The sequence below is a fragment of the Ambystoma mexicanum genome, chromosome 7q, assembly GCF_040938575.1.
Source record: "Ambystoma mexicanum isolate Mex_15411 chromosome 7q, UKY_AmexF1_1, whole genome shotgun sequence".
Lineage (NCBI taxonomy): Eukaryota > Metazoa > Chordata > Amphibia > Caudata > Ambystomatidae > Ambystoma > Ambystoma mexicanum.
Genome location: NC_090941.1, coordinates 634156575 through 634180823, shown reverse-complemented (window position 1 = coordinate 634180823; position 24249 = coordinate 634156575). Strand labels below are relative to the sequence as shown.

The window sequence follows — 24249 nt, the reverse complement described above, 5'->3', positions numbered from 1 at the left end:
TGCAACCAGGTTGTGTCTCCCCTGCATGTCCGTGCAATCCTGTGATCTATCTAAGAACCAGCTGGAACAAATGTTTCCAATCTAAAAAAGTCAGTATTTGGGATCACTACAGACAACAAAAGTACTCCCCTCTGAGATAATCCTGATTTTGTGTATCACTAACATCCACTCCTGCATGACTGAGTATCTTGTCTGAACTCCTCTCCAATGCGTTTCTAGACCCTCATGCCACACTGGCATTTCCACCACCCCAGACCATTCTCACTGGCATCTATATAGAGAACACTGGGCAGCCTGTCATCAAAGCTTTTCAGAACAGGTGCATTCACAACATTGACTTTCATATCTTGAAATTTATCCTCACTCTCTTTAGTCCACACCAGACTCTAATCTTTTCCTGTTAACCTCTGCAGTGTTTTGGTCTTCTCGGTCACATTCCTAATACTTTTCCCTTAAAGTTCCACTAACATCAGAAAAGATGAAAGTCCACACTTATTCTGTGGGTCAGGCATTTCTACAATGGACTTGACCAGCTAAAATTCGATCTTCATTTAATCTTTAGATGGTTCATGCCCTAGCTAGTCCACTTTTTCTTGCTGGAACCTGCATGTGTCTAAATTGACAGTGCACCCTGCATTCTTTATGATCACAATCATGTTCCTATTGATCCCTCCTCCCCATTTCAGTATGTCATCCTGGCAGCATTTTATGCAGTCAATACCACAAAACAGCACACTGTTTGGAATACATTAGGACCCTGGCGGTGTCGGTATGAACGGTGCCGGTAAGGCACCGGCACCGTTCATACCGTCCCGCCGCTTTACGAATTCTGCTCGTGGGTTCCTGACAGCCTGCCAGGTCTTACCTGGAGGCTGTGCGGCACCCGCGAGCAGAACTCGTGATTGCACTGGCACCGTTATGAACGGTGCCGGTGCAACCATGCTCCCCACCCACATTCTGCCCTATGGGGCCCTATGGGGCAGAATGTGGGTCCCCATTGGGGCAGAATGCCCTTCTGCCCTATGGGGCAGAATGGGGATCGGGAGCCCGGCATTATCGCCACCCGTGATTGGGCAGTTACCGGCCCATTCAACTCGTAATGGGCCGGTTATTGCCCAGTCAGGGGTGGCGGGGCCAGTAGCGAGCATGGCGGTTACTGTGCCTGCAATACAGGCACGACTACCGCCATGCTCGTAATGAGGCCCACTGTCCTCAGAATTCAACAACAAAAAAGAATACACTTGCATCAGAAGTGACCAAAAGGTGCAATAAATATGGTAAGATCCACCGAATTGTGATGTAACTTCACTCAGTTATATGCTGAATTGAAATCAATGATACAGAATTCTCTTACATTGCCCACTTCCATGGTTAACTTGAGAAGAGGGAATTGCTCTGCTATGATGTTTCTCTTCAGTGCTTTGAGATGAATATGAAGACTTTTGGAACCATTACCTTTTCGGCCACCACCAGTGGGCTAATCGACTGCAATGTTTTGGCAGCTTCAATCAACACTTCCGCTTTGACCGTGTCAAGTTCTTTCTTAACTTCCTCTTGGGGGCTAAAGGAAGCACTTTGGTAGCTACTAGCGCACACATCTCCTTTTAACCTTATCCCGTGGGTGAACTATGCCAGGCACCCCACCGTGTTCTGAACTGTGTGAGTATAGACCGCGGGCCAAATGGGGCCTGGCTAGATAAGGCTACATGCTTGTCCCCTAAGGGAAACTTGGAAATAAGCCAGAGACAAAAGGGTTTTTTAATAGAATATGTTATATAGTATGTTTACTGTTTTGTGTGTGTGTTTCTTCTGGAATGGTCCAGCCAGTGCAACCGGGAGCTGCATGGAATGTTAAAACAAGAAGGGACAAAGGGACAGTGGATTAATAATTCTATAGTTTTTTAGAGAATGGTTGATGAAAAAGAAATGAGAGAGCAAGAGAGTAAGAAGGAAAGAATAAAAGAAAAAAAAGATTTGCTGGGGGGTTCGCATCCTCAAGTAGGAACATTTTATGGCTGGACCACGTGAGTGGGAAGAATCGGCTTATGTGCTGTTGGTCTGGGCAGCATGCCTGGAGCAGCCCGGACACCCATGGGGCTGTGGCGGATGTTGACCTGCCCAGAAGACAGACTGGAAGGGCTCAATTGAGAAGAAATCCCCCACACCCAGGACGTCTGCATTGCCAGCCAGGGTGGACGAAGAAGATGCCACCCAATTTGGGTCATGTGGCCCGTGTGGTCCGAACGGGCAGCATGGCCGTGCCCTTTGTCTGCCTGCTCTAAGGCCAGTCGGGACGGGCGGTGCAAGGGAAGTCCTCCAAGGCTGTGGATGCCAGGTGGCCCGGGGAGGTGAAGAGAGAGGCAGAGGAAGTCCGCCCTACCCTCCACTGCCGAGACATGGATGGAAGACCTGGGCCACCCAAGCTGCCCAGGTAAAGCAAAACCTGTACTCTAAATTAACAGGAACCCTAAATGAAGTTTTCCATTTACACCCCAATGCCTGATGTGTGTGTTAATTAACTCCTCCTATTAGCTTCATCCTGTGCCCCGACAGTAAGATTGCCATGAACAGCCATACAGTTCTCTTAAATCTTGTTGACAGAGCAGGTCGATAAGGGTGCATAGACGCCTTAATGGAAGGAGAGAAAAGGAAGTCAATACTGTATACAGAAATGCTGCTTTCCCCATTGCACCACAAAGCTCACTCATCCAAATGCTTGATAATTCTCTTCTCTAGGAGCTCCCCCCTCCCCACCCCTTGTGTTCCAGTGAATACGGGATGGCAATATAGAAATCCCAAGAGTTAGCAGTCATTGATGGATTTGCCGAAAGGTGTACCCGGTTCTATAAAGTTCCTTCAGCTTCTCGCTCATTGCTGGAGTGATGAGCCTAGCCAGCTGCAGGGAAAGCAGTAAGAGAAGTAATGGACATAACTGCAGTACGATACTAATGAAATTCATAATGGATAACTGTATGGTCATCCCAACAAAGTGACTTTAAAAGGGATCAGATGATACAGAAGAGGGGCGACCAGGTGCATGACAATGAATCGGCCGGATCATTACATGGTAGAGCACTGTCGAAAGATGAGCCATATATACGTACCGCTACCAGAAAAGGCCCTGAAATGCCACATTACCATCTAACAGGCAATCCTGCCTCAATACATGTTCTTTCAGTTGTTCACATCACTACTGAAGGTAGTGGCCTTGGAGCTATGCAGGGCGGTAAGGCACCCTGGAGTGCATAGCTCTGCGCCGCCTATGACAAAGGCCAATAATGGCAAAAACCTGATCTACGGTCAAGGACTATTAATAAAGCGTGCTCTTAAAAGGCTCTCGACAACATTACGGGCGTCTAACAATTCCATTTTGCACGGACAGATCGGTAGAATTTTACATTTCCTGACTCAGTCCTTCATCCCGCGAAAACAAACCAATTAATTAAATAAAATCTAATTAGTAAAAAAAAATCATACAAGGAGCGAAAGAGTAAGCCACTAGCCTGCTCACAATTAGTGTCGGTGAGATGTGTATTTGTGGCAGATATTCCGTGCGCACCCTGTCCCCGAATGATGCATCTTGTACTGTAGCTTGGTGCTTGGTAGGTGCTTGTCAAAATGAAAATGGCAAGAGGTAGCCACGGTATACTCTCCTGTACTGTCTACTGATTGGAGAGAACTGTGACCAAGGCATTACTGTAAAGTGTGTGGACTGCAGTGCAAAAACACCTGGATCTCCTGTCACGGATGCAAAAGAGTACTGGCGGATACAGAAGGTGTAGGACTTCATTTGCTTCAGGTGCCCTACTATGCAGAGAGTGGAGAGGTGCACACATTTTCAACACAAGCCTATAGTTGATAGAAGGAAAAAACAGCCAGGGACCACTCTGCAAAACAAGGGGACTCTGACAGGGTCAAGGTGGCCATGAAATACTAGGCAAGGTGGAAAATCTTAATAACATCAATGTGCACACCACCTGCTAAGCTAAAGTGAGCCTCTTACTACGAAATCTTAATATTACATTCAAGGCATAGCCTTCCTTGGCTAACTGTCCTAGGTTTCCACACCTGAAGCATCTATGCAATTCCCTGAGTCTCCATTCTAGCCTCCTTGCTTGTGTTTGGCTCTGTCCTCCACTCCACCCAAACAGCCTCTCCATGGGTTTGGACATGGCCAACGGCTCATCCTTTCTTCTCTTGTTCCCTTAGTTTACAGCACTGACGGAGGCAAGTTGCTCCACACATGATTCTGTGTACTCTGTCTCCTCCGCGGCTCTTCCCTTATCTGCTCTATGTGGTGTTATGTCATGAGCTGATTGATCATCCCTTATCTGCTCTATGTGGTGTTATGTCATGAGCTGATTGATCATCCCTTGGATGCTCACTGTGAGTCAGACCAAACTCACACTTGATGGCAAAACCATGTAAGGCCATGCTCAGGTCGCAAATCTGTAACATGCAAGTATCTGATTCGCTTTGGGCTTGTAATACATGTTCATCTTTTTTAAAACGCTTTAAAAAATATGTAACATCCCTTCAACTTCTGCCTCCATGATAGGGTAGTCTTTTACACACGTGATGGCTTGTATGCCCTCACCGGTGGAAAAGAAGCACCTCTTTCCTAGCTAAACTGCAAGTGGAACCATCTAGACACTGCCAGCACATATTCCAGAAGCCCCTTGTTTCCAGTCATTCCACTGAACAGTTGGTTCTCCTGGATGAGGCAAGAACAGAGTGGAGCCAGGAACATTGATCATTTCAGCCATGAGTGGGAATGAGGCATTTATATTCAGATGTGCTTCTGATGGCTTCTGATGGCTTGTAAGGAGTAGTTATGTGAAGGGTCACAAACCCTAGAGCAACTGAATTGAGGCAAAAGTAGTTACTGAATGTGGCACAGAATCTAGAGCATCTCTAAACCCAGTTCAGGCAGGGCTCTTCCTTCATTTATTATGCTTTATTTTTTATTTCTGAGGACAATACGTCCACCTGCAGATGTGGAGGACTTTAACCTATAAGTGTACAGTTGAATAATACATGTATTGGAGCACAAATAAGTCCCAAAGATGTTGGATGTGGAAAGTATTCTTTCATTTCATATATCCAAGATTCCTGGGCTCCCTTTTGTTTCTAAATATGGTCTTGCAGGTTGCCAGGGAACAGATATCATTCATGCACTCTGCTCCTTGTCCTAATAAAAGGGTGCCGCGAGGTGCAGGGAGGTGTGATGGCTGCATGGTGGTGAAGATCAGTTTGTTGGATGTGACAGACTGGGGTTTTGGGTCTGGGGGATATGAATGACTTTCCAATAAGATTGTAATCTCGAGTTTGCAGTCTCTCTGGCCCCTTGCTAGCTGTCTCAGGGGCATTTCCTGGCTTGTGCCACCGCTAAATGATGGGACCAGGGCAAAGACGGCCTTGCTTTATTCATACAGATTTTAAGAGCTGTCCTTACAAGGGTAGGGATGTGTTGTCAGGGATTTGCATATGAACCAGGTCTGAGCTGTTGCCCACATGCAGTCTCCTGGAGCCAGGGAAGGTACTACCTCACCCATTCACAGCTATTTACACTACAGAAGAGAGGAGGGGTGAGAGATGCTGTTGGGCCGTCTCTCTGAAGTACATGGGGTGTTGACTGAACTGTGCCCTTACATTTACAACTTTTAGACAAGTTGGTAAAATCTCTGAGGAAAATGTCAGAGAAGGCAGCAGAAGTACCCCCACGCTCGCTCCTAAACTGGGTAGCTGTTGTGTGTGCCCTCTGTAACCACAAAAGCAATGGTACATTGCCCTCGCCTGAGCCTCATGCTAAACCAGCTGAAATGAAAACTGGGGATGTGTGATACAAAGAAGAATCTTTCAGGTCACTGAAAATTGAGCAAAACAGCATCTGTGTGGATAGGATCAGCCATTTTGTAAATGCCTGGGCTACTCTGTAAACTGGGTATAGTGTTAGAGGATGGTAAATGTAAGAGTTGCGTTAGTCTAACCTCCCCAGAGTATAGACCTATATACCTATATACATACACGTTAAACACAAAGAAGCGTGTAGCTCCCTGAAAAATTAGCAAAATGACATTTGTGTGGCTAGAATGAGCTATTTCATGAATGTGTAGGCTACTGGGTAGGCTGGGTCTAGGGTTATAGAGTGTAGCTGTAAGAGGTCCTTTTGTCTGCCTTGACCTCTGTATAGGCATACACATACAGAGAAATATGTATATATACACACAGGTAGGGATTTGTGAGGCACTGACATCATAAGATTGGGTACCTGCACTATTTTCCAGCTGTTGCAATGTTATGGGCAGGCCCATTATGGCAGTGCTCGGGAAATGTCTATCCCTTGATTTCAAGCTCCTTCTACCATGTAGTAACATCAAGGTTTGTGTTCTATAAGACCTGCCAGTGTTATTTGTACACGTCCTCTGAGAGTGTATGCCTTAATTGTGCATGTAAATGGGTTCCTGATGTAATTAAAATAAGACAGATGTGCTTTCCTTGCACTTAAGTCATGTAAAAAACAAGTGCTAACCAAGGCTTTAGTTTAGGCTTTTGCATAGGCAATAGACAGGCATTTGTGAGACAATGACATCATAAGTTTATTTACTTGCACTATTTTCCAGCTGTTACCATGTTATGGCCAGGCCCAATATGGCAGTGTTTGGGAAATGTCTATTATTTGATTTCTAGCTACTTCTATCTTGTAGTAACATCAAAGTGTGTGTTGTATAGGAACTCCTAGCACTACTTAAACATAACACTGCCAGTGCTATTTGTAAGTAGCCTTCTGAGAGCATATGCCTTAATTGTGCATGTAAATGTAAATGAGTTCCTGTTGTAATTAAAATAACACATAGGCGGGCTTTGCATCTGCTCCTTGCACTTAAATCCTTCAAGTACTAACAAATGCAATAGTTTAGGCTTTTGTATAGGCAATAGATAGGCATGTTTGAGGCACTGACTTCATATGATTGGGTACCTGCACTATTCTCCAGCTTTTGCCATGTTGACAGTGCTTTAGAAAAGTGTATTGCTTCATTTCTAGCCACTGCTATCATGTGGCAACATCAATGTTTGCGTTGTATAGGACCTGCCGGTGTTATTTTTCAGCAGACTTCTGAAAATGGTTGCCCATTTGTGCATGATATGGGAAACAGTTTTCTAAATGTTTTTTTCCAGATAGATATAAATAAACACATTCCATGTGTAAAAAAACAAAATTGCTGAGTTGGGCAGTGTGTCAGTGGTCTAGGTGAACTCGCTGGGGCCTACGGAAGTGTATATGGAACCTGTTCTACAATGTACAATGTAAAGCTGTGTACCTGACTCCCTCCGTCACTGCAAAAATGCCATTTTGGGCACTGCTACAGAGAATCGGGGACACATGGTTACCTACTTCCTCCCCCGGAGGCTGCCCTTTTCAGAGAAGCTGCTCACCCCCACAGCTGGGAGCCCACCTTAAGCTCCCTGAGCTCTTCTGACTCATTTGCAGCAGATGGCTGAGAGCTATATTGCAGTTTGCAGGTAATACACAGAAGAGTACAGTTCATTGCCATGTGCCCTATGCTCCCCGACTACAAAAGCCAGAAGTGGCAATTGATTTTACACATGGACTCCATTGCAGAGGTGTAGAGGAATTCCTGCCCTGTGTCTCCCCTACCTCCCTCCAGAAGTGTTATTTTATCAACACTGCGAGTATACAAATATATACCTCGGGCTCCCCTTCTTACGACTATTCTTTGTGGTGCCTCTCTCTCTCTCTCTCTCTCTCTCTTTGCCTTTTATAGTGCAGTATTAGCTAGCAAAGATCCCACACTTTTCTAAACTATGAGCCTTGAGAGAATGAGACATTTGGGTACAGTAGAGTGTGTTCACGTCTTGCGGCTTCCTATTTGCGATGATCCATGACATTACCATGATGTGTATTTTTTTTCTCCAATGCCAAGACCTCACCAACATGCCTGCGAAAGAACCCTGCTCTTATAGGCTGCCCTCCTCCTCTTGCAGGCTACCCTCTTCCTCTTGCCAGTTGCCGTCCTGCTCTTGCAGGCTGCCGTCCTGTTCTTGCAGGCTGCCCTCCTCCTGTTGCAGGCTGCCGTCCTGCTCTTGCAGGCTGCCCTCCTCCTCTTGCAGGTTGCCGTCCTGCTCTTGCAGGCTGCCCTCTTCCTGTTGCAGGCTGCCGTCCTGCTCCTGCACTCCTCTTAAAGGCTGACGTAATGCTCTTGCGGGCTGCCCTCCTCCTCTTGCAGGCTGCCCTCCTCCTCTTGCAGGCTGCTCTCCTCCTCGTGCAGGCGGCCCTCCTCCTTTTGCAGTCTGCCCTCCTCCTCTTGCAGGGTGCTCTCCTCCTCGTGCAGGCTGCCCTCCTCCTCTTGCAGGCTGCCGTCCTGCTCTTGCAGGCTGCCCTCCTCCTCTTGCAGGCTGCCATCCTCCTGCAGGCTGCCGTCCTGCTCTTGCAGGCTGCTCTTCTCCTCGTGCAGGCTTTCCTTCTCCTCCGGCAGGGTGCAGTCCTGCTCTTGCAGGCTGCCCTCCTCCTCTTGCAGGCTGCCGTCCTGCTCTTGCAGGCTGCCCTCCTCCTCTTGCAGGCTGCCCTCCTCTCCGTCCTGCTCTTGCAGGCTGCCCTCCTCCTCTTGCAGGCTGCTCTCCTCCTCGTGCAGGTGGCCCTCCTCCTCTTGCAGGCTGCTCTCCTCCTCATGCAGGCTGCCCTCCTCCTCTTGCAGGCTTTCCTCCTCCTCTTGCAGGGTGCAGTCCTGCTCTTGCAGGCTGCCCTCCTCCTCTTGCAGGCTGCCGTCCTGCTCTTGCAGGCTGCTCTTCTCCTCATGCAGGCTTTCCTCCTCCTCTTGCAGGGTGCAGTGCTGCTCTTAGAGGCTGCCCTCCTCCTCTTGCAGGCTGCCGTCCTGCTCTTGCAGGCTGCCCTCCTCCCCTTGCAGGCTACCCTCCTCTCCGTCCTGCTCTTGCAGGCTGCCCTCCTCCTCTTGCAGGCTGCTCTCCTCCTCGTGCAGGTGGCCCTCCTCCTCTTGCAGGCTGCTCTCCTCCTCGTGCAGGCTGCCCTCCTCCTCTTGCAGGCTACCCTCCTCCTCTTGCAGGCTGCTCTCCTCCTCGTGCAGGCTGCCCTCCTCCTCTTGCAGGCTGCTGTCCTGCTCTTGCAGGCTGCCCTCCTCCTCTTGCAGGCTGCCATCCTCCTGCAAGCTGCCGTCCTGCTCTTGCAGGCTGCTCTTCTCCTCCTGCACGCTTCCCTCCTCCTCTTGCAGGGTGCCATCCTGCTCTTGCAGGCTGTCTTCCTCCTCTTGCAAGCTGCCGTCCTGCTCTTGCAGGCTGCCCTCCTCCTCTTCCAGGCTGCCCTCCTCCTCTTGCAGGTTGCTCTCCTCCTCGTGCAGGCTGCCCTCCTCCTCTTGCAGGCTGCCGTCCTGCTCTTGCAGGCCGCCCTACTCCTTTTGCAGGCTGCCATCCTCCTGCAGGCTGCCGTCCTGCTCTTGCAGGCTGCTCTTCTCCTCGTGCAGGCTTCCCTCCTCCTCTTGCAGGGTGCCGTCCTGCTCTTGCAGGCTGCCCTCCTCCTCTTGCAGGCTGCCGTCCTGCTCTTGCAGGCTGCCCTCCTCCTCTTGCAGGCTGCCGTCCTGCTCTTGCAGGCTGCCCTCCTCCTCTTACAGGCTAACCTCCTCCTCTTGCAGGCTGCCATCCTCCTCTTGCAGGCTGCTCTCCTCCTCGTGCAGGCGGCCCTCCTCCTTTTGCAGTCTGCCGTCCTGCTCTTGCAGGCTGCCCTCCTCCTCGTGCAGGCTGCCCTCCTCCTCTTGCAGGCTGCCGTCCTGCTCTTGCAGGCTGCCCTCCTCCTCTTGCAGGCTGCCATCCTCCTGCAGGCTGCCGTCCTGCTCTTGCAGGCTGCTCTTCTCCTCGTGCAGGCTTTCCTCCTCCTCCGGCAGGGTGCAGTCCTGCTCTTGCAGGCTGCCCTCCTCCTCTTCCAGGCTGCCATCCTGCTCTTGCAGGCTGCCCTCCTCCTCTTGCAGGCTGCCCTCCTCTCCGTCCTGCTCTTGGAGGCTGCCCTCCTCCTCTTGCAGGCTGCTCTCCTCCTCGTGCAGGTGGCCCTCCTCCTCTTGCAGGCTGCTCTCCTCCTCATGCAGGCTGCCCTCCTCCTCTTGCAGGCTTTCCTCCTCCTCTTGCAGGGTGCAGTCCTGCTCTTGCAGGCTGCCCTCCTCCTCTTGCAGGCTGCCGTCCTGCTCTTGCAGGCTGCTCTTCTCCTCATGCAGGCTTTCCTCCTCCTCTTGCAGGGTGCAGTCCTGCTCTTGCAGGCTGCCCTCCTCCTCTTGCAGGCTGCCGTCCTGCTCTTGCAGGCTGCCCTCCTCCTCTTGCAGGCTGCCCTCCTCTCCGTCCTGCTCTTGCAGGCTGCCCTCCTCCTCTTGCAGGCTGATCTCCTCCTCGTGCAGGTGGCCCTCCTCCTCTTGCAGGCTGCTCTCCTCCTCGTGCAGGCTGCCCTCCTCCTCTTGCAGGCTACCCTCCTCCTCTTGCAGGCTGCTCTCCTCCTCGTGCAGGCTGCCCTCCTCCTCTTGCAGGCTGCCGTCCTGCTCTTGCAGGCTGCCCTCCTCCTCTTGCAGGCTGCCATCCTCCTGCAAGCTGCCGTCCTGCTCTTGCAGGCTGCTCTTCTCCTCGTGCACGCTTACCTCCTCCTCTTGCAGGGTGCCATCCTGCTCTTGCAGGCTGTCTTCCTCCTCTTGCAGGCTGCCGTCCTGCTCTTGCAGGCTGCCCTCCTCCTCTTGCAGGCTGCCCTCCTCCTCTTGCAGGTTGCTCTCCTCCTCGTGCAGGCTGCCCTCCTCCTCTTGCAGGCTGCCGTCCTGCTCTTGCAGGCTGCCCTACTTCTCTTGCAGGCTGCCATCCTCCTGAAGGCTGCTGTCCTGCTCTTGCAGGCTGCTCTTCTCCTCGTTCAGGCTTCCCTCCCCCTCTTGCAGGGTGCCGTCCTGCTCTTGCAGGCTGCCCTCCTCCTCTTGCAGGCTGCCGTCCTGCTCTTGCAGGCTGCCCTCCTCCTCTTGCAGGCTGCGCTCCTCCTCTTGCAGGCTGCCGTCCTGCTCTTGCAGGCTGCCCTCCTCCTCTTGCAGGCTACCCTCCTCCTCTTGCAGGCTGCCATCCTGCTCTTGCAGGCGGCCCTCCTCCTCTTGCAGACTGCCCTCCTCCTCTTGTAGGCTGCCGTCCTGCTCTTGCAGGCTGCCCTCCTCCTCGTGCAGGCTGCCCTCCTCCTCTTGCAGGCTGCTCTCCTCCTTGTGCAGGGCTTCCCTCCTCCTCTTGCAGGGTGCCGTCCTGCTCTTGCAGGCTGCCCTCCTCCTCGTGCAGGCTGCCCTCCTCCTCATGCAGGCTGCCGTCCTGCTCTTGCAGGCTGTCCTCCTGTTCTTGCAGGCTGCCCTCCTCCTCTGCCAGGCTGCCCTCCTCCTCTTGCAGGTTATTCTCCTCCTCGTGCAGGCTGCCGTCCTGCTCTTGCAGGCTGCCCTCCTCCTCTTGCAGGCTGCCATCCTCCTCTTGCAGGCTGCCGTCCTGCTCTTGCAGGCTGCCCTCCTCCTCTTGCAGGCTGCCATCCTCCTGCAGGCTGCCGTCCTGCTCTTGCAGGCTGCTTTTCTCCTCGTGCAGGCTTCCCTCCTCCTCTTGCAGGGTGCCGTCCTGCTCTTGCAGGCTGCCCTCCTCCTCTTGCAGGCTGCTGTCCTGCTCTTGCAGTCTGCCCTCCTCCTCTTGCAGGCTGCCCTCCTACTCTTGCAGGCTGCCGTCCTGCTCTTGCAGGCTGCCATCCTGCTCTTGCAGGCGGCCCTCCTCCTCTTGCAGGCTGCCCTCCTCCTCTTGCAGGCTGCCCTCCTCCTCTTGCAGGCTGCCGTCCTGCTCTTGCAGGCTGCCCTCCTCCTCGAGCAGGCTGCCCTCCTCCTCTTGCAGGCTGCTCTCCTCCTCGTGCAGGGCTTCCCTCCTCCTCTTGCAGGGTGCCGTCCTGCTCTTGCAGGCTGCCCTTCTCCTCGTGCAGGCTGCCCTCCTCCTCTTGCAGGCTGCCGTCCTGCTCTTGCAGGCTGTCCTCCTGTTCTTGCAGGCTGCCCTTCTCCTCTTGCAGGTTGTTCTCCTCCTTGTGCAGGCTGCCGTCCTGCTCTTGCAGGCTGCCATCCTCTTGCAGGCTGCCGTCCTGCTCTTGAAGGCTGCTCTCCTCCTCGTGCAGGCTGCCCACCTCCTCTTGCAGGGTTCCGTCCTGCTCTTGCAGGTTGCCCTCCTCCTCTTTCAGGCTGCAGTCCTGCTCTTGCAGGCTGCCCTCCTCCTTGTGTAGGCTGCCCTCCTCCTCTTGCAGGCTGCCGTCCTGCTCCTGCAGGCTGCCCTCCTTGTCTTGCAGGCTACCATCCTGATCTTTCAAGCTGCACCTCATCCTCAGGCAGGCTGCCCTCCTCCTGTTGTAGGCTGACGTCCTGCTCTTACAGACTGCCCTCCTCCTCTTGCAGGCTGCCCTCCTCCTCTTGCAGGCTGCTGTCCTGCTCTTGCAGGCTGCCCTCCTCCTCTTGCAGGCTGCTCTCCTCGTGCAGGCTGCCCTCCTCCTCTTGTAGGCTGCCGCCCTCCTCCTGCAGGCTGCTCTCCTCCTCGTGCAGGCTGCCCTCCTCCTTTTGCATGCTGTCATCCTGCTCTTGCAGACTGCCCTCCTCCTCTTGCAGGCTGCTGTCCTGCTCTTGCAGGCTGCCCTCCTTCTCTTGCAAACTGCCCTCCTCCTGCAGGCTGCCGTCCTGCTCTTGCAGGCTGCCGTCCTCCTCTTGCAGGCTGCCGTCCTCCTCTTGCAGGCTGCCGTCCTGCTCTTGAAGGCTGCCCTCCTCCTCTTGCAGGCTGCCGTCCTGCTCTTGCAGGCTGTCCTCCTGTTCTTGCAGGCTGCCCTCCTCCTCTTGCAGGCTGCCCTCCTCCTCTTGCAGGTTGTTCTCCTCCTCGTGCAGGCTGCCGTCCTGCTCTTGCAGGCTGCCCTCCTCCTCTTGCAGGCTGCCATCCTCCTCTTGCAGGCTGCCGTCCTGCTCTTGCAGGCTGCCCTCCTCCTCTTGCAGGCTGCCATCCTCCTCTTGCAGGCTGCCGTCCTGCTCTTGCAGGCTGCCCTCCTCCTCTTGCAGGCTGCCATCCTCCTGCAGGCTGCTCTCCTCCTCGTGCAGGTGGCCCTCCTCCTCTTGCAGGCTGCTCTCCTCCTCATGCAGGCTGCCCTCCTCCTCTTGCAGGCTTTCCTCCTCCTCTTGCAGGGTGCAGTCCTGCTCTTGCAGGCTGCCCTCCTCCTCTTGCAGGCTGCCGTCCTGCTCTTGCAGGCTGCTCTTCTCCTCATGCAGGCTTTCCTCCTCCTCTTGCAGGGTGCAGTGCTGCTCTTAGAGGCTGCCCTCCTCCTCTTGCAGGCTGCCGTCCTGCTCTTGCAGGCTGCCCTCCTCCCCTTGCAGGCTACCCTCCTCTCCGTCCTGCTCTTGCAGGCTGCCCTCCTCCTCTTGCAGGCTGCTCTCCTCCTCGTGCAGGTGGCCCTCCTCCTCTTGCAGGCTGCTCTCCTCCTCGTGCAGGCTGCCCTCCTCCTCTTGCAGGCTACCCTCCTCCTCTTGCAGGCTGCTCTCCTCCTCGTGCAGGCTGCCCTCCTCCTCTTGCAGGCTGCTGTCCTGCTCTTGCAGGCTGCCCTCCTCCTCTTGCAGGCTGCCATCCTCCTGCAAGCTGCCGTCCTGCTCTTGCAGGCTGCTCTTCTCCTCCTGCACGCTTCCCTCCTCCTCTTGCAGGGTGCCATCCAGCTCTTGCAGGCTGTCTTCCTCCTCTTGCAAGCTGCCGTCCTGCTCTTGCAGGCTGCCCTCCTCCTCTTCCAGGCTGCCCTCCTCCTCTTGCAGGTTGCTCTCCTCCTCGTGCAGGCTGCCCTCCTCCTCTTGCAGGCTGCCGTCCTGCTCTTGCAGGCCGCCCTACTCCTTTTGCAGGCTGCCATCCTCCTGCAGGCTGCCGTCCTGCTCTTGCAGGCTGCTCTTCTCCTCGTGCAGGCTTCCCTCCTCCTCTTGCAGGGTGCCGTCCTGCTCTTGCAGGCTGCCCTCCTCCTCTTGCAGGCTGCCGTCCTGCTCTTGCAGGCTGCCCTCCTCCTCTTGCAGGCTGCCGTCCTGCTCTTGCAGGCTGCCCTCCTCCTCTTACAGGCTAACCTCCTCCTCTTGCAGGCTGCCATCCTCCTCTTGCAGGCTGCTCTCCTCCTCGTGCAGGCGGCCCTCCTCCTTTTGCAGTCTGCCGTCCTGCTCTTGCAGGCTGCCCTCCTCCTCGTGCAGGCTGCCCTCCTCCTCTTGCAGGCTGCCGTCCTGCTCTTGCAGGCTGCCCTCCTCCTCTTGCAGGCTGCCATCCTCCTGCAGGCTGCCGTCCTGCTCTTGCAGGCTGCTCTTCTCCTCGTGCAGGCTTTCCTCCTCCTCCGGCAGGGTGCAGTCCTGCTCTTGCAGGCTGCCCTCCTCCTCTTGCAGGCTGCCATCCTGCTCTTGCAGGCTGCCCTCCTCCTCTTGCAGACTGCCCTCCTCTCCGTCCTGCTCTTGGAGGCTGCCCTCCTCCTCTTGCAGGCTGCTCTCCTCCTCGTGCAGGTGGCCCTCCTCCTCTTGCAGGCTGCTCTCCTCCTCATGCAGGCTGCCCTCCTCCTCTTGCAGGCTTTCCTCCTCCTCTTGCAGGGTGCAGTCCTGCTCTTGCAGGCTGCCCTCCTCCTCTTGCAGGCTGCCGTCCTGCTCTTGCAGGCTGCTCTTCTCCTCATGCAGGCTTTCCTCCTCCTCTTGCAGGGTGCAGTCCTGCTCTTGCAGGCTGCCCTCCTCCTCTTGCAGGCTGCCGTCCTGCTCTTGCAGGCTGCCCTCCTCCTCTTGCAGGCTGCCCTCCTCTCCGTCCTGCTCTTGCAGGCTGCCCTCCTCCTCTTGCAGGCTGATCTCCTCCTCGTGCAGGTGGCCCTCCTCCTCTTGCAGGCTGCTCTCCTCCTCGTGCAGGCTGCCCTCCTCCTCTTGCAGGCTACCCTCCTCCTCTTGCAGGCTGCTCTCCTCCTCGTGCAGGCTGCCCTCCTCCTCTTGCAGGCTGCCGTCCTGCTCTTGCAGGCTGCCCTCCTCCTCTTGCAGGCTGCCATCCTCCTGCAAGCTGCCGTCCTGCTCTTGCAGGCTGCTCTTCTCCTCGTGCACGCTTACCTCCTCCTCTTGCAGGGTGCCATCCTGCTCTTGCAGGCTGTCTTCCTCCTCTTGCAGGCTGCCGTCCTGCTCTTGCAGGCTGCCCTCCTCCTCTTGCAGGCTGCCCTCCTCCTCTTGCAGGTTGCTCTCCTCCTCGTGCAGGCTGCCCTCCTCCTCTTGCAGGCTGCCGTCCTGCTCTTGCAGGCTGCCCTACTCCTCTTGCAGGCTGCCATCCTCCTGAAGGCTGCTGTCCTGCTCTTGCAGGCTGCTCTTCTCCTCGTGCAGGCTTCCCTCCCCCTCTTGCAGGGTGCCGTCCTGCTCTTGCAGGCTGCCCTCCTCCTCTTGCAGGCTGCCGTCCTGCTCTTGCAGGCTGCCCTCCTCCTCTTGCAGGCTGCCCTCCTCCTCTTGCAGGCTGCCGTCCTGCTCTTGCAGGCTGCCCTCCTCCTCTTGCAGGCTACCCTCCTCCTCTTGCAGGCTGCCATCCTGCTCTTGCAGGCGGCCCTCCTCCTCTTGCAGACTGCCCTCCTCCTCTTGTAGGCTGCCGTCCTGCTCTTGCAGGCTGCCCTCCTCCTCGTGCAGGCTGCCCTCCTCCTCTTGCAGGCTGCTCTCCTCCTTGTGCAGGGCTTCCCTCCTCCTCTTGCAGGGTGCCGTCCTGCTCTTGCAGGCTGCCCTCCTCCTCGTGCAGGCTGCCCTCCTCCTCATGCAGGCTGCCGTCCTGCTCTTGCAGGCTGTCCTCCTGTTCTTGCAGGCTGCCCTCCTCCTCTGCCAGGCTGCCCTCCTCCTCTTGCAGGTTATTCTCCTCCTCGTGCAGGCTGCCGTCCTGCTCTTGCAGGCTGCCCTCCTCCTCTTGCAGGCTGCCATCCTCCTCTTGCAGGCTGCCGTCCTGCTCTTGCAGGCTGCCCTCCTCCTCTTGCAGGCTGCCATCCTCCTGCAGGCTGCCGTCCTGCTCTTGCAGGCTGCTTTTCTCCTCGTGCAGGCTTCCCTCCTCCTCTTGCAGGGTGCCGTCCTGCTCTTGCAGGCTGCCCTCCTCCTCTTGCAGGCTGCTGTCCTGCTCTTGCAGTCTGCCCTCCTCCTCTTGCAGGCTGCCCTCCTACTCTTGCAGGCTGCCGTCCTGCTCTTGCAGGCTGCCATCCTGCTCTTGCAGGCGGCCCTCCTCCTCTTGCAGGCTGCCCTCCTCCTCTTGCAGGCTGCCCTCCTCCTCTTGCAGGCTGCCGTCCTGCTCTTGCAGGCTGCCCTCCTCCTCGAGCAGGCTGCCCTCCTCCTCTTGCAGGCTGCTCTCCTCCTCGTGCAGGGCTTCCCTCCTCCTCTTGCAGGGTGCCGTCCTGCTCTTGCAGGCTGCCCTTCTCCTCGTGCAGGCTGCCCTCCTCCTCTTGCAGGCTGCCGTCCTGCTCTTGCAGGCTGTCCTCCTGTTCTTGCAGGCTGCCCTTCTCCTCTTGCAGGTTGTTCTCCTCCTTGTGCAGGCTGCCGTCCTGCTCTTGCAGGCTGCCATCCTCTTGCAGGCTGCCGTCCTGCTCTTGAAGGCTGCTCTCCTCCTCGTGCAGGCTGCCCACCTCCTCTTGCAGGGTTCCGTCCTGCTCTTGCAGGTTGCCCTCCTCCTCTTTCAGGCTGCAGTCCTGCTCTTGCAGGCTGCCCTCCTCCTTGTGTAGGCTGCCCTCCTCCTCTTGCAGGCTGCCGTCCTGCTCCTGCAGGCTGCCCTCCTTGTCTTGCAGGCTACCATCCTGATCTTTCAAGCTGCACCTCATCCTCAGGCAGGCTGCCCTCCTCCTGTTGTAGGCTGACGTCCTGCTCTTACAGACTGCCCTCCTCCTCTTGCAGGCTGCCCTCCTCCTCTTGCAGGCTGCTGTCCTGCTCTTGCAGGCTGCCCTCCTCCTCTTGCAGGCTGCTCTCCTCGTGCAGGCTGCCCTCCTCCTCTTGTAGGCTGCCGCCCTCCTCCTGCAGGCTGCTCTCCTCCTCGTGCAGGCTGCCCTCCTCCTTTTGCATGCTGTCATCCTGCTCTTGCAGACTGCCCTCCTCCTCTTGCAGGCTGCTGTCCTGCTCTTGCAGGCTGCCCTCCTTCTCTTGCAAACTGCCCTCCTCCTGCAGGCTGCCGTCCTGCTCTTGCAGGCTGCCGTCCTCCTCTTGCAGGCTGCCGTCCTCCTCTTGCAGGCTGCCGTCCTGCTCTTGAAGGCTGCCCTCCTCCTCTTGCAGGCTGCCGTCCTGCTCTTGCAGGCTGTCCTCCTGTTCTTGCAGGCTGCCCTCCTCCTCTTGCAGGCTGCCCTCCTCCTCTTGCAGGTTGTTCTCCTCCTCGTGCAGGCTGCCGTCCTGCTCTTGCAGGCTGCCCTCCTCCTCTTGCAGGCTGCCATCCTCCTCTTGCAGGCTGCCGTCCTGCTCTTGCAGGCTGCCCTCCTCCTCTTGCAGGCTGCCATCCTCCTGCAGGCTGCCGTCCTGCTCTTGCAGGCTGCTTTTCTCCTCGTGCAGGCTTCCCTCCTCCTCTTGCAGGGTGCCATCCTGCTCTTGCAGGCTGCCCTCCTCCTCTTGCAGGCTGCTGTCCTGCTCTTGCAGTCTGCCCTCCTCCTCTTGCAGGCTGCCCTCCTCCTCTTGCAGGCTGCCGTCCTGCTCTTGCAGGCTGCCATCCTGCTCTTGCAGGCGGCCCTCCTCCTCTTGCAGGCTGCCCTCCTCCTCTTGCAGGCTGCCCTCCTCCTCTTGCAGGCTGCCGTCCTGCTCTTGCAGGCTGCCCTCCTCCTCGAGCAGGCTGCCCTCCTCCTCTTGCAGGCTGCTCTCCTCCTCGTGCAGGGCTTCCCTCCTCCTCTTGCAGGGTGCCGTCCTGCTCTTGCAGGCTGCCCTTCTCCTCGTGCAGGCTGCCCTCCTCCTCTTGCAGGCTGCCGTCCTGCTCTTGCAGGCTGTCCTCCTGTTCTTGCAGGCTGCCCTTCTCCTCTTGCAGGCTGCCCTCCTCCTCTTGCAGGTTGTTCTCCTCCTCGTGCAGGCTGCCGTCCTGCTCTTGCAGGCTGCCCTCCTCCTCTTGCAGGCTGCCATCCTCCTGCAGGCTGCCGTCCTGCTCTTGCAGGCTGCTCTCCTCCTCGTGCAGGCTGCCCACCTCCTCTTGCAGGGTTCCGTCCTGCTCTTGCAGGCTGCCCTCCTCCTCTTTCAGGCTGCAGTCCTGCTCTTGCAGGCTGCCCTCCTCCTTGTGTAGGCTGCCCTCCTCCTCTTGCAGGCTGCCGTCCTGCTCTTGCAGGCTGCCCTCCTTGTCTTGCAGGCTACCATCCTGATCTTTCAAGCTGCACCTCATCCTCAGGCAGGCTGCCCTCCTCCTGTTGTAGGCTGACGTCCTGCTCTTACAGGCTGCCCTCCTCCTCTTGCAGGCTGCCCTCCTCCTCTTGCAGGCTGCTGTCCTGCTCTTGCAGGCTGCCCTCCTCCTCTTGCAGGCTGCTCTCCTTGTGCAGGCTGCCCTCCTCCTCTTGTAGGCTGCCGCCCTCCTCCTGCAGGCTGCTCTCCTCCTCGTGCAGGCTGCCCTCCTCCTTTTGCAGGCTGCCATCCTGCTCTTGCAGACTGCCCTCCTCCTCTTGCAGGGTGCAGTCCTGCTCTTGCAGGCTGCCCTCCTCCTCTTGCAGGCTGCCGTCCTGCTCTTGCAGGCTGCCCTCCTCCTCTTGCAGGCTGCCCTCCTCTCCGTCCTGCTCTTGCAGGCTGCCCTCCTCCTCTTGCAGGCTGATCTCCTCCTCGTGCAGGTGGCCCTCCTCCTCTTGCAGGCTGCTCTCCTCCTCGTGCAGGCTGCCCTCCTCCTCTTGCAGGCTACCCTCCTCCTCTTGCAGGCTGCTCTCCTCCTCGTGCAGGCTGCCCTCCTCCTCTTGCAGGCTGCCGTCCTGCTCTTGCAGGCTGCCCTCCTCCTCTTGCAGGCTGCCATCCTCCTGCAAGCTGCCGTCCTGCTCTTGCAGGCTGCTCTTCTCCTCGTGCACGCTTACCTCCTCCTCTTGCAGGGTGCCATCCTGCTCTTGCAGGCTGTCTTCCTCCTCTTGCAGGCTGCCGTCCTGCTCTTGCAGGCTGCCCTCCTCCTCTTGCAGGCTGCCCTCCTCCTCTTGCAGGTTGCTCTCCTCCTCGTGCAGGCTGCCCTCCTCCTCTTGCAGGCTGCCGTCCTGCTCTTGCAGGCTGCCCTACTCCTCTTGCAGGCTGCCATCCTCCTGAAGGCTGCTGTCCTGCTCTTGCAGGCTGCTCTTCTCCTCGTGCAGGCTTCCCTCCCCCTCTTGCAGGGTGCCGTCCTGCTCTTGCAGGCTGCCCTCCTCCTCTTGCAGGCTGCCGTCCTGCTCTTGCAGGCTGCCCTCCTCCTCTTGCAGGCTGCCCTCCTCCTCTTGCAGGCTGCCGTCCTGCTCTTGCAGGCTGCCCTCCTCCTCTTGCAGGCTACCCTCCTCCTCTTGCAGGCTGCCATCCTGCTCTTGCAGGCGGCCCTCCTCCTCTTGCAGACTGCCCTCCTCCTCTTGTAGGCTGCCGTCCTGCTCTTGCAGGCTGCCCTCCTCCTCGTGCAGGCTGCCCTCCTCCTCTTGCAGGCTGCTCTCCTCCTTGTGCAGGGCTTCCCTCCTCCTCTTGCAGGGTGCCGTCCTGCTCTTGCAGGCTGCCCTCCTCCTCGTGCAGGCTGCCCTCCTCCTCATGCAGGCTGCCGTCCTGCTCTTGCAGGCTGTCCTCCTGTTCTTGCAGGCTGCCCTCCTCCTCTGCCAGGCTGCCCTCCTCCTCTTGCAGGTTATTCTCCTCCTCGTGCAGGCTGCCGTCCTGCTCTTGCAGGCTGCCGTCCTGCTCTTGCAGGCTGCCCTCCTCCTCTTGCAGGCTGCCATCCTCCTCTTGCAGGCTGCCGTCCTGCTCTTGCAGGCTGCCCTCCTCCTCTTGCAGGCTGCCATCCTCCTGCAGGCTGCCGTCCTGCTCTTGCAGGCTGCTTTTCTCCTCGTGCAGGCTTCCCTCCTCCTCTTGCAGGGTGCCGTCCTGCTCTTGCAGGCTGCCCTCCTCCTCTTGCAGGCTGCTGTCCTGCTCTTGCAGTCTGCCCTCCTCCTCTTGCAGGCTGCCCTCCTACTCTTGCAGGCTGCCGTCCTGCTCTTGCAGGCTGCCATCCTGCTCTTGCAGGCGGCCCTCCTCCTCTTGCAGGCTGCCCTCCTCCTCTTGCAGGCTGCCCTCCTCCTCTTGCAGGCTGCCGTCCTGCTCTTGCAGGCTGCCCTCCTCCTCGAGCAGGCTGCCCTCCTCCTCTTGCAGGCTGCTCTCCTCCTCGTGCAGGGCTTCCCTCCTCCTCTTGCAGGGTGCCGTCCTGCTCTTGCAGGCTGCCCTTCTCCTCGTGCAGGCTGCCCTCCTCCTCTTGCAGGCTGCCGTCCTGCTCTTGCAGGCTGTCCTCCTGTTCTTGCAGGCTGCCCTTCTCCTCTTGCAGGCTGCCCTCCTCCTCTTGCAGGTTGTTCTCCTCCTTGTGCAGGCTGCCGTCCTGCTCTTGCAGGCTGCCATCCTCCTGCAGGCTGCCGTCCTGCTCTTGAAGGCTGCTCTCCTCCTCGTGCAGGCTGCCCACCTCCTCTTGCAGGGTTCCGTCCTGCTCTTGCAGGTTGCCCTCCTCCTCTTTCAGGCTGCAGTCCTGCTCTTGCAGGCTGCCCTCCTCCTTGTGTAGGCTGCCCTCCTCCTCTTGCAGGCTGCCGTCCTGCTCCTGCAGGCTGCCCTCCTTGTCTTGCAGGCTACCATCCTGATCTTTCAAGCTGCACCTCATCCTCAGGCAGGCTGCCCTCCTCCTGTTGTAGGCTGACGTCCTGCTCTTACAGACTGCCCTCCTCCTCTTGCAGGCTGCCCTCCTCCTCTTGCAGGCTGCTGTCCTGCTCTTGCAGGCTGCCCTCCTCCTCTTGCAGGCTGCTCTCCTCGTGCAGGCTGCCCTCCTCCTCTTGTAGGCTGCCGCCCTCCTCCTGCAGGCTGCTCTCCTCCTCGTGCAGGCTGCCCTCCTCCTTTTGCATGCTGTCGTCCTGCTCTTGCAGACTGCCCTCCTCCTCTTGCAGGCTGCTGTCCTGCTCTTGCAGGCTGCCCTCCTTCTCTTGCAAACTGCCCTCCTCCTGCAGGCTGCCGTCCTGCTCTTGCAGGCTGCCGTCCTCCTCTTGCAGGCTGCCGTCCTCCTCTTGCAGGCTGCCGTCCTGCTCTTGAAGGCTGCCCTCCTCCTCTTGCAGGCTGCCGTCCTGCTCTTGCAGGCTGTCCTCCTGTTCTTGCAGGCTGCCCTCCTCCTCTTGCAGGCTGCCCTCCTCCTCTTGCAGGTTGTTCTCCTCCTCGTGCAGGCTGCCGTCCTGCTCTTGCAGGCTGCCCTCCTCCTCTTGCAGGCTGCCATCCTCCTCTTGCAGGCTGCCGTCCTGCTCTTGCAGGCTGCCCTCCTCCTCTTGCAGGCTGCCATCCTCCTGCAGGCTGCCGTCCTGCTCTTGCAGGCTGCTTTTCTCCTCGTGCAGGCTTCCCTCCTCCTCTTGCAGGGTGCCATCCTGCTCTTGCAGGCTGCCCTCCTCCTCTTGCAGGCTGCTGTCCTGCTCTTGCAGTCTGCCCTCCTCCTCTTGCAGGCTGCCCTCCTCCTCTTGCAGGCTGCCGTCCTGCTCTTGCAGGCTGCCATCCTGCTCTTGCAGGCGGCCCTCCTCCTCTTGCAGGCTGCCCTCCTCCTCTTGCAGGCTGCCCTCCTCCTCTTGCAGGCTGCCGTCCTGCTCTTGCAGGCTGCCCTCCTCCTCGAGCAGGCTGCCCTCCTCCTCTTGCAGGCTGCTCTCCTCCTCGTGCAGGGCTTCCCTCCTCCTCTTGCAGGGTGCCGTCCTGCTCTTGCAGGCTGCCCTTCTCCTCGTGCAGGCTGCCCTTCTCCTCTTGCAGGCTGCCGTCCTGCTCTTGCAGGCTGTCCTCCTGTTCTTGCAGGCTGCCCTTCTCCTCTTGCAGGCTGCCCTCCTCCTCTTGCAGGTTGTTCTCCTCCTCGTGCAGGCTGCCGTCCTGCTCTTGCAGGCTGCCCTCCTCCTCTTGCAGGCTGCCATCCTCCTGCAGGCTGCCGTCCTGCTCTTGCAGGCTGCTCTCCTCCTCGTGCAGGCTGCCCACCTCCTCTTGCAGGGTTCCGTCCTGCTCTTGCAGGCTGCCCTCCTCCTCTTTCAGGCTGCAGTCCTGCTCTTGCAGGCTGCCCTCCTCCTTGTGTAGGCTGCCCTCCTCCTCTTGCAGGCTGCCGTCCTGCTCTTGCAGGCTGCCCTCCTTGTCTTGCAGGCTACCATCCTGATCTTTCAAGCTGCACCTCATCCTCAGGCAGGCTGCCCTCCTCCTGTTGTAGGCTGACGTCCTGCTCTTACAGGCTGCCCTCCTCCTCTTGCAGGCTGCCCTCCTCCTCTTGCAGGCTGCTGTCCTGCTCTTGCAGGCTGCCCTCCTCCTCTTGCAGGCTGCTCTCCTTGTGCAGGCTGCCCTCCTCCTCTTGTAGGCTGCCGCCCTCCTCCTGCAGGCTGCTCTCCTCCTCGTGCAGGCTGCCCTCCTCCTTTTGCAGGCTGCCATCCTGCTCTTGCAGACTGCCCTCCTCCTCTTGCAGGCTGCTGTCCTGCTCTTGCAGGCTGCCCTCCTTCTCTTGCAAACTGCCCTCCTCCTGCAGGCTGCCGTCCTGCTCTTGCAGGCTGCCGTCCTCCTCTTGCAGGCTGCCGTCCTCCTCTTGCAGGCTGCCGTCCTGCTCTTGAAGGCTGCCCTCCTCCTCTTGCAGGCTGCCATCCTGCTCTTGCAGGCTGCCCTCCTCCTCATGCACCAGGATTATTTTCAATGGGCTGTGAAGCCGGGAGCATCATCTGCACCACTTAAGAACAAACATGTGTCTTTTTATTGAGACGGAGTCGCACTATCTTTTCCCACAGACTTACCTTAAGGTGAACTCTGCTGCTGCAGCTTCTAGAACTATCTCGCCTATGCCCTACCCCCACACTTGCAACCACAAAGGACAAAGAACATTTTGAATTGCCAAAACCTCTCACACTCCACTACACCTCACCCCTAGCACCATAGTTTGCTCGACAAAATAACTCTAAAGTGACAATAACAAATTGTATGTTGGCACCTTGTTTCTTTCATGTCATCAACGTTGCAGGCCATGGAAACATGAATTCATAGAACAAGCAATAGCATATTTAACAAGTGCACACATGACGTATGTGTTACTGCTCCAGTGACTCTGTCCCTTGAAGAGAACTGTGCCCAATATGCCCTTGACGATGGCTATCAGGCAAGGACTGTTCATTTAGAGGCCTCCAACCAGGTATGGACGTTGGCTGTAGAATACTAACAACGTACCCCCACTTCCAAAATGCCGTCCTCTTGACCAATGTCTCCTCCCTGAACAGCTTGCCTTCAAAGTCCTCAGCTCTCTTGAGCCTTTTTATTTAACACCCCCTTCTCCTTATTATCAGCACGGATCACAGGTGACAGTCTAGACCCTAACATAAAACATACCCATATTGTACAGTACGCAAACAATGCATATTAATGCTGCACAACATTTAAGAACATGCTACTTTTTATCCTCATATTGCAGACCCACCCTCCTCAGTGCACCAGTAACTGACACCTTACTCCAAAAAACAACATTAATATGCACCTGGGGTCTGCAACGTTTGGCCCTCCAAATGTTTTGGACCACAACTCCTATCAGCTCCAGGCAGCAAAATCATTGTTGAGCGATCATGAGGACATAGCCCAACACATCTGGAGAACTGCTGATCTCAGACCTCTGCTTTTCATCAATAATCCATATCAGCGCAAAATGTAAGGAAGGCTACTTTCTTACCCCAATTTTGGTGGGTGATCTCATTTAAGTCAGGTGGTGCCATTCTCTCAAATCAAGGTGAGTTAGGAGACATGCCTTACTTTACTGCGGAAATATTGGACATACAAACAGAAGCAACCAGCCCCCAGGACCCTGCTCAGCTCGGGGCAACTGTACACAATGACTCGCGTTGCAGTCCCCCATTTCCAACGTTGAGCTCACTAAGCACGTTAGAGGTCTCTGAATGACCTCACATAGGTGCCTAAAAGGACCGCAAAAAACGAATGTAAGGGAATGTTAGTGTTCAGAGCCATGCAAACACCGCAGAATGTGGTACATCTCCCCCCTAAATAGAGAGGGTTGTCCTGAATAGAAACTACCTTACATTACAACACCCCACTGCATTGCCACAGTGCCCCAACGCATTTA

The 24249-nt window shown here is 57.0% G+C and overlaps 2 protein-coding genes across 2 annotated transcripts in view; one reads left to right on the top strand and one right to left on the bottom strand.

Annotated features, from left to right (window-relative positions):
* Window positions 1-24249, top strand: part of RXFP2 (relaxin family peptide receptor 2) — a 1759299-nt gene that overhangs the window by 1307403 nt on the left and 427647 nt on the right. The window lies entirely within an intron of this gene.
* Window positions 16890-22322, bottom strand: LOC138528808 (golgin subfamily A member 6-like protein 24). Its single transcript, XM_069640710.1, has 8 exons — window positions 21744-22322; window positions 20850-21649; window positions 20242-20767; window positions 19614-20126; window positions 18736-19225; window positions 18417-18639; window positions 17788-18334; window positions 16890-17693 (listed from the first exon to the last, which is right to left on the bottom strand). The coding sequence occupies exons 1-8, from the start codon at window positions 22320-22322 to the stop codon at window positions 16890-16892; spliced, it is 4482 nt and encodes a 1493-aa protein (XP_069496811.1).

Bases quoted from the DNA above. Each gene is read 5' to 3' on its own strand.
- LOC138528808 (XM_069640710.1), bottom strand. From the start codon at position 22,322: ATGAGGTGCAGCTTGAAAGATCAGGATGGTAGCCTGCAAGACAAGGAG. The intron at 18,640-18,735 runs GCAGCCTGCAAG...GCACCCTGCAAG, and splicing joins AGAGCAGGACGGAGAGGAGG to AGGAGGAGGGCAGTCTGCAA. The intron at 17,694-17,787 runs GCAAGAGGAGGA...CTGCAAGAGCAG, and splicing joins CAAGAGCAGGACGGCAGCCT to GACGGCAGCCTGCAAGAGGA.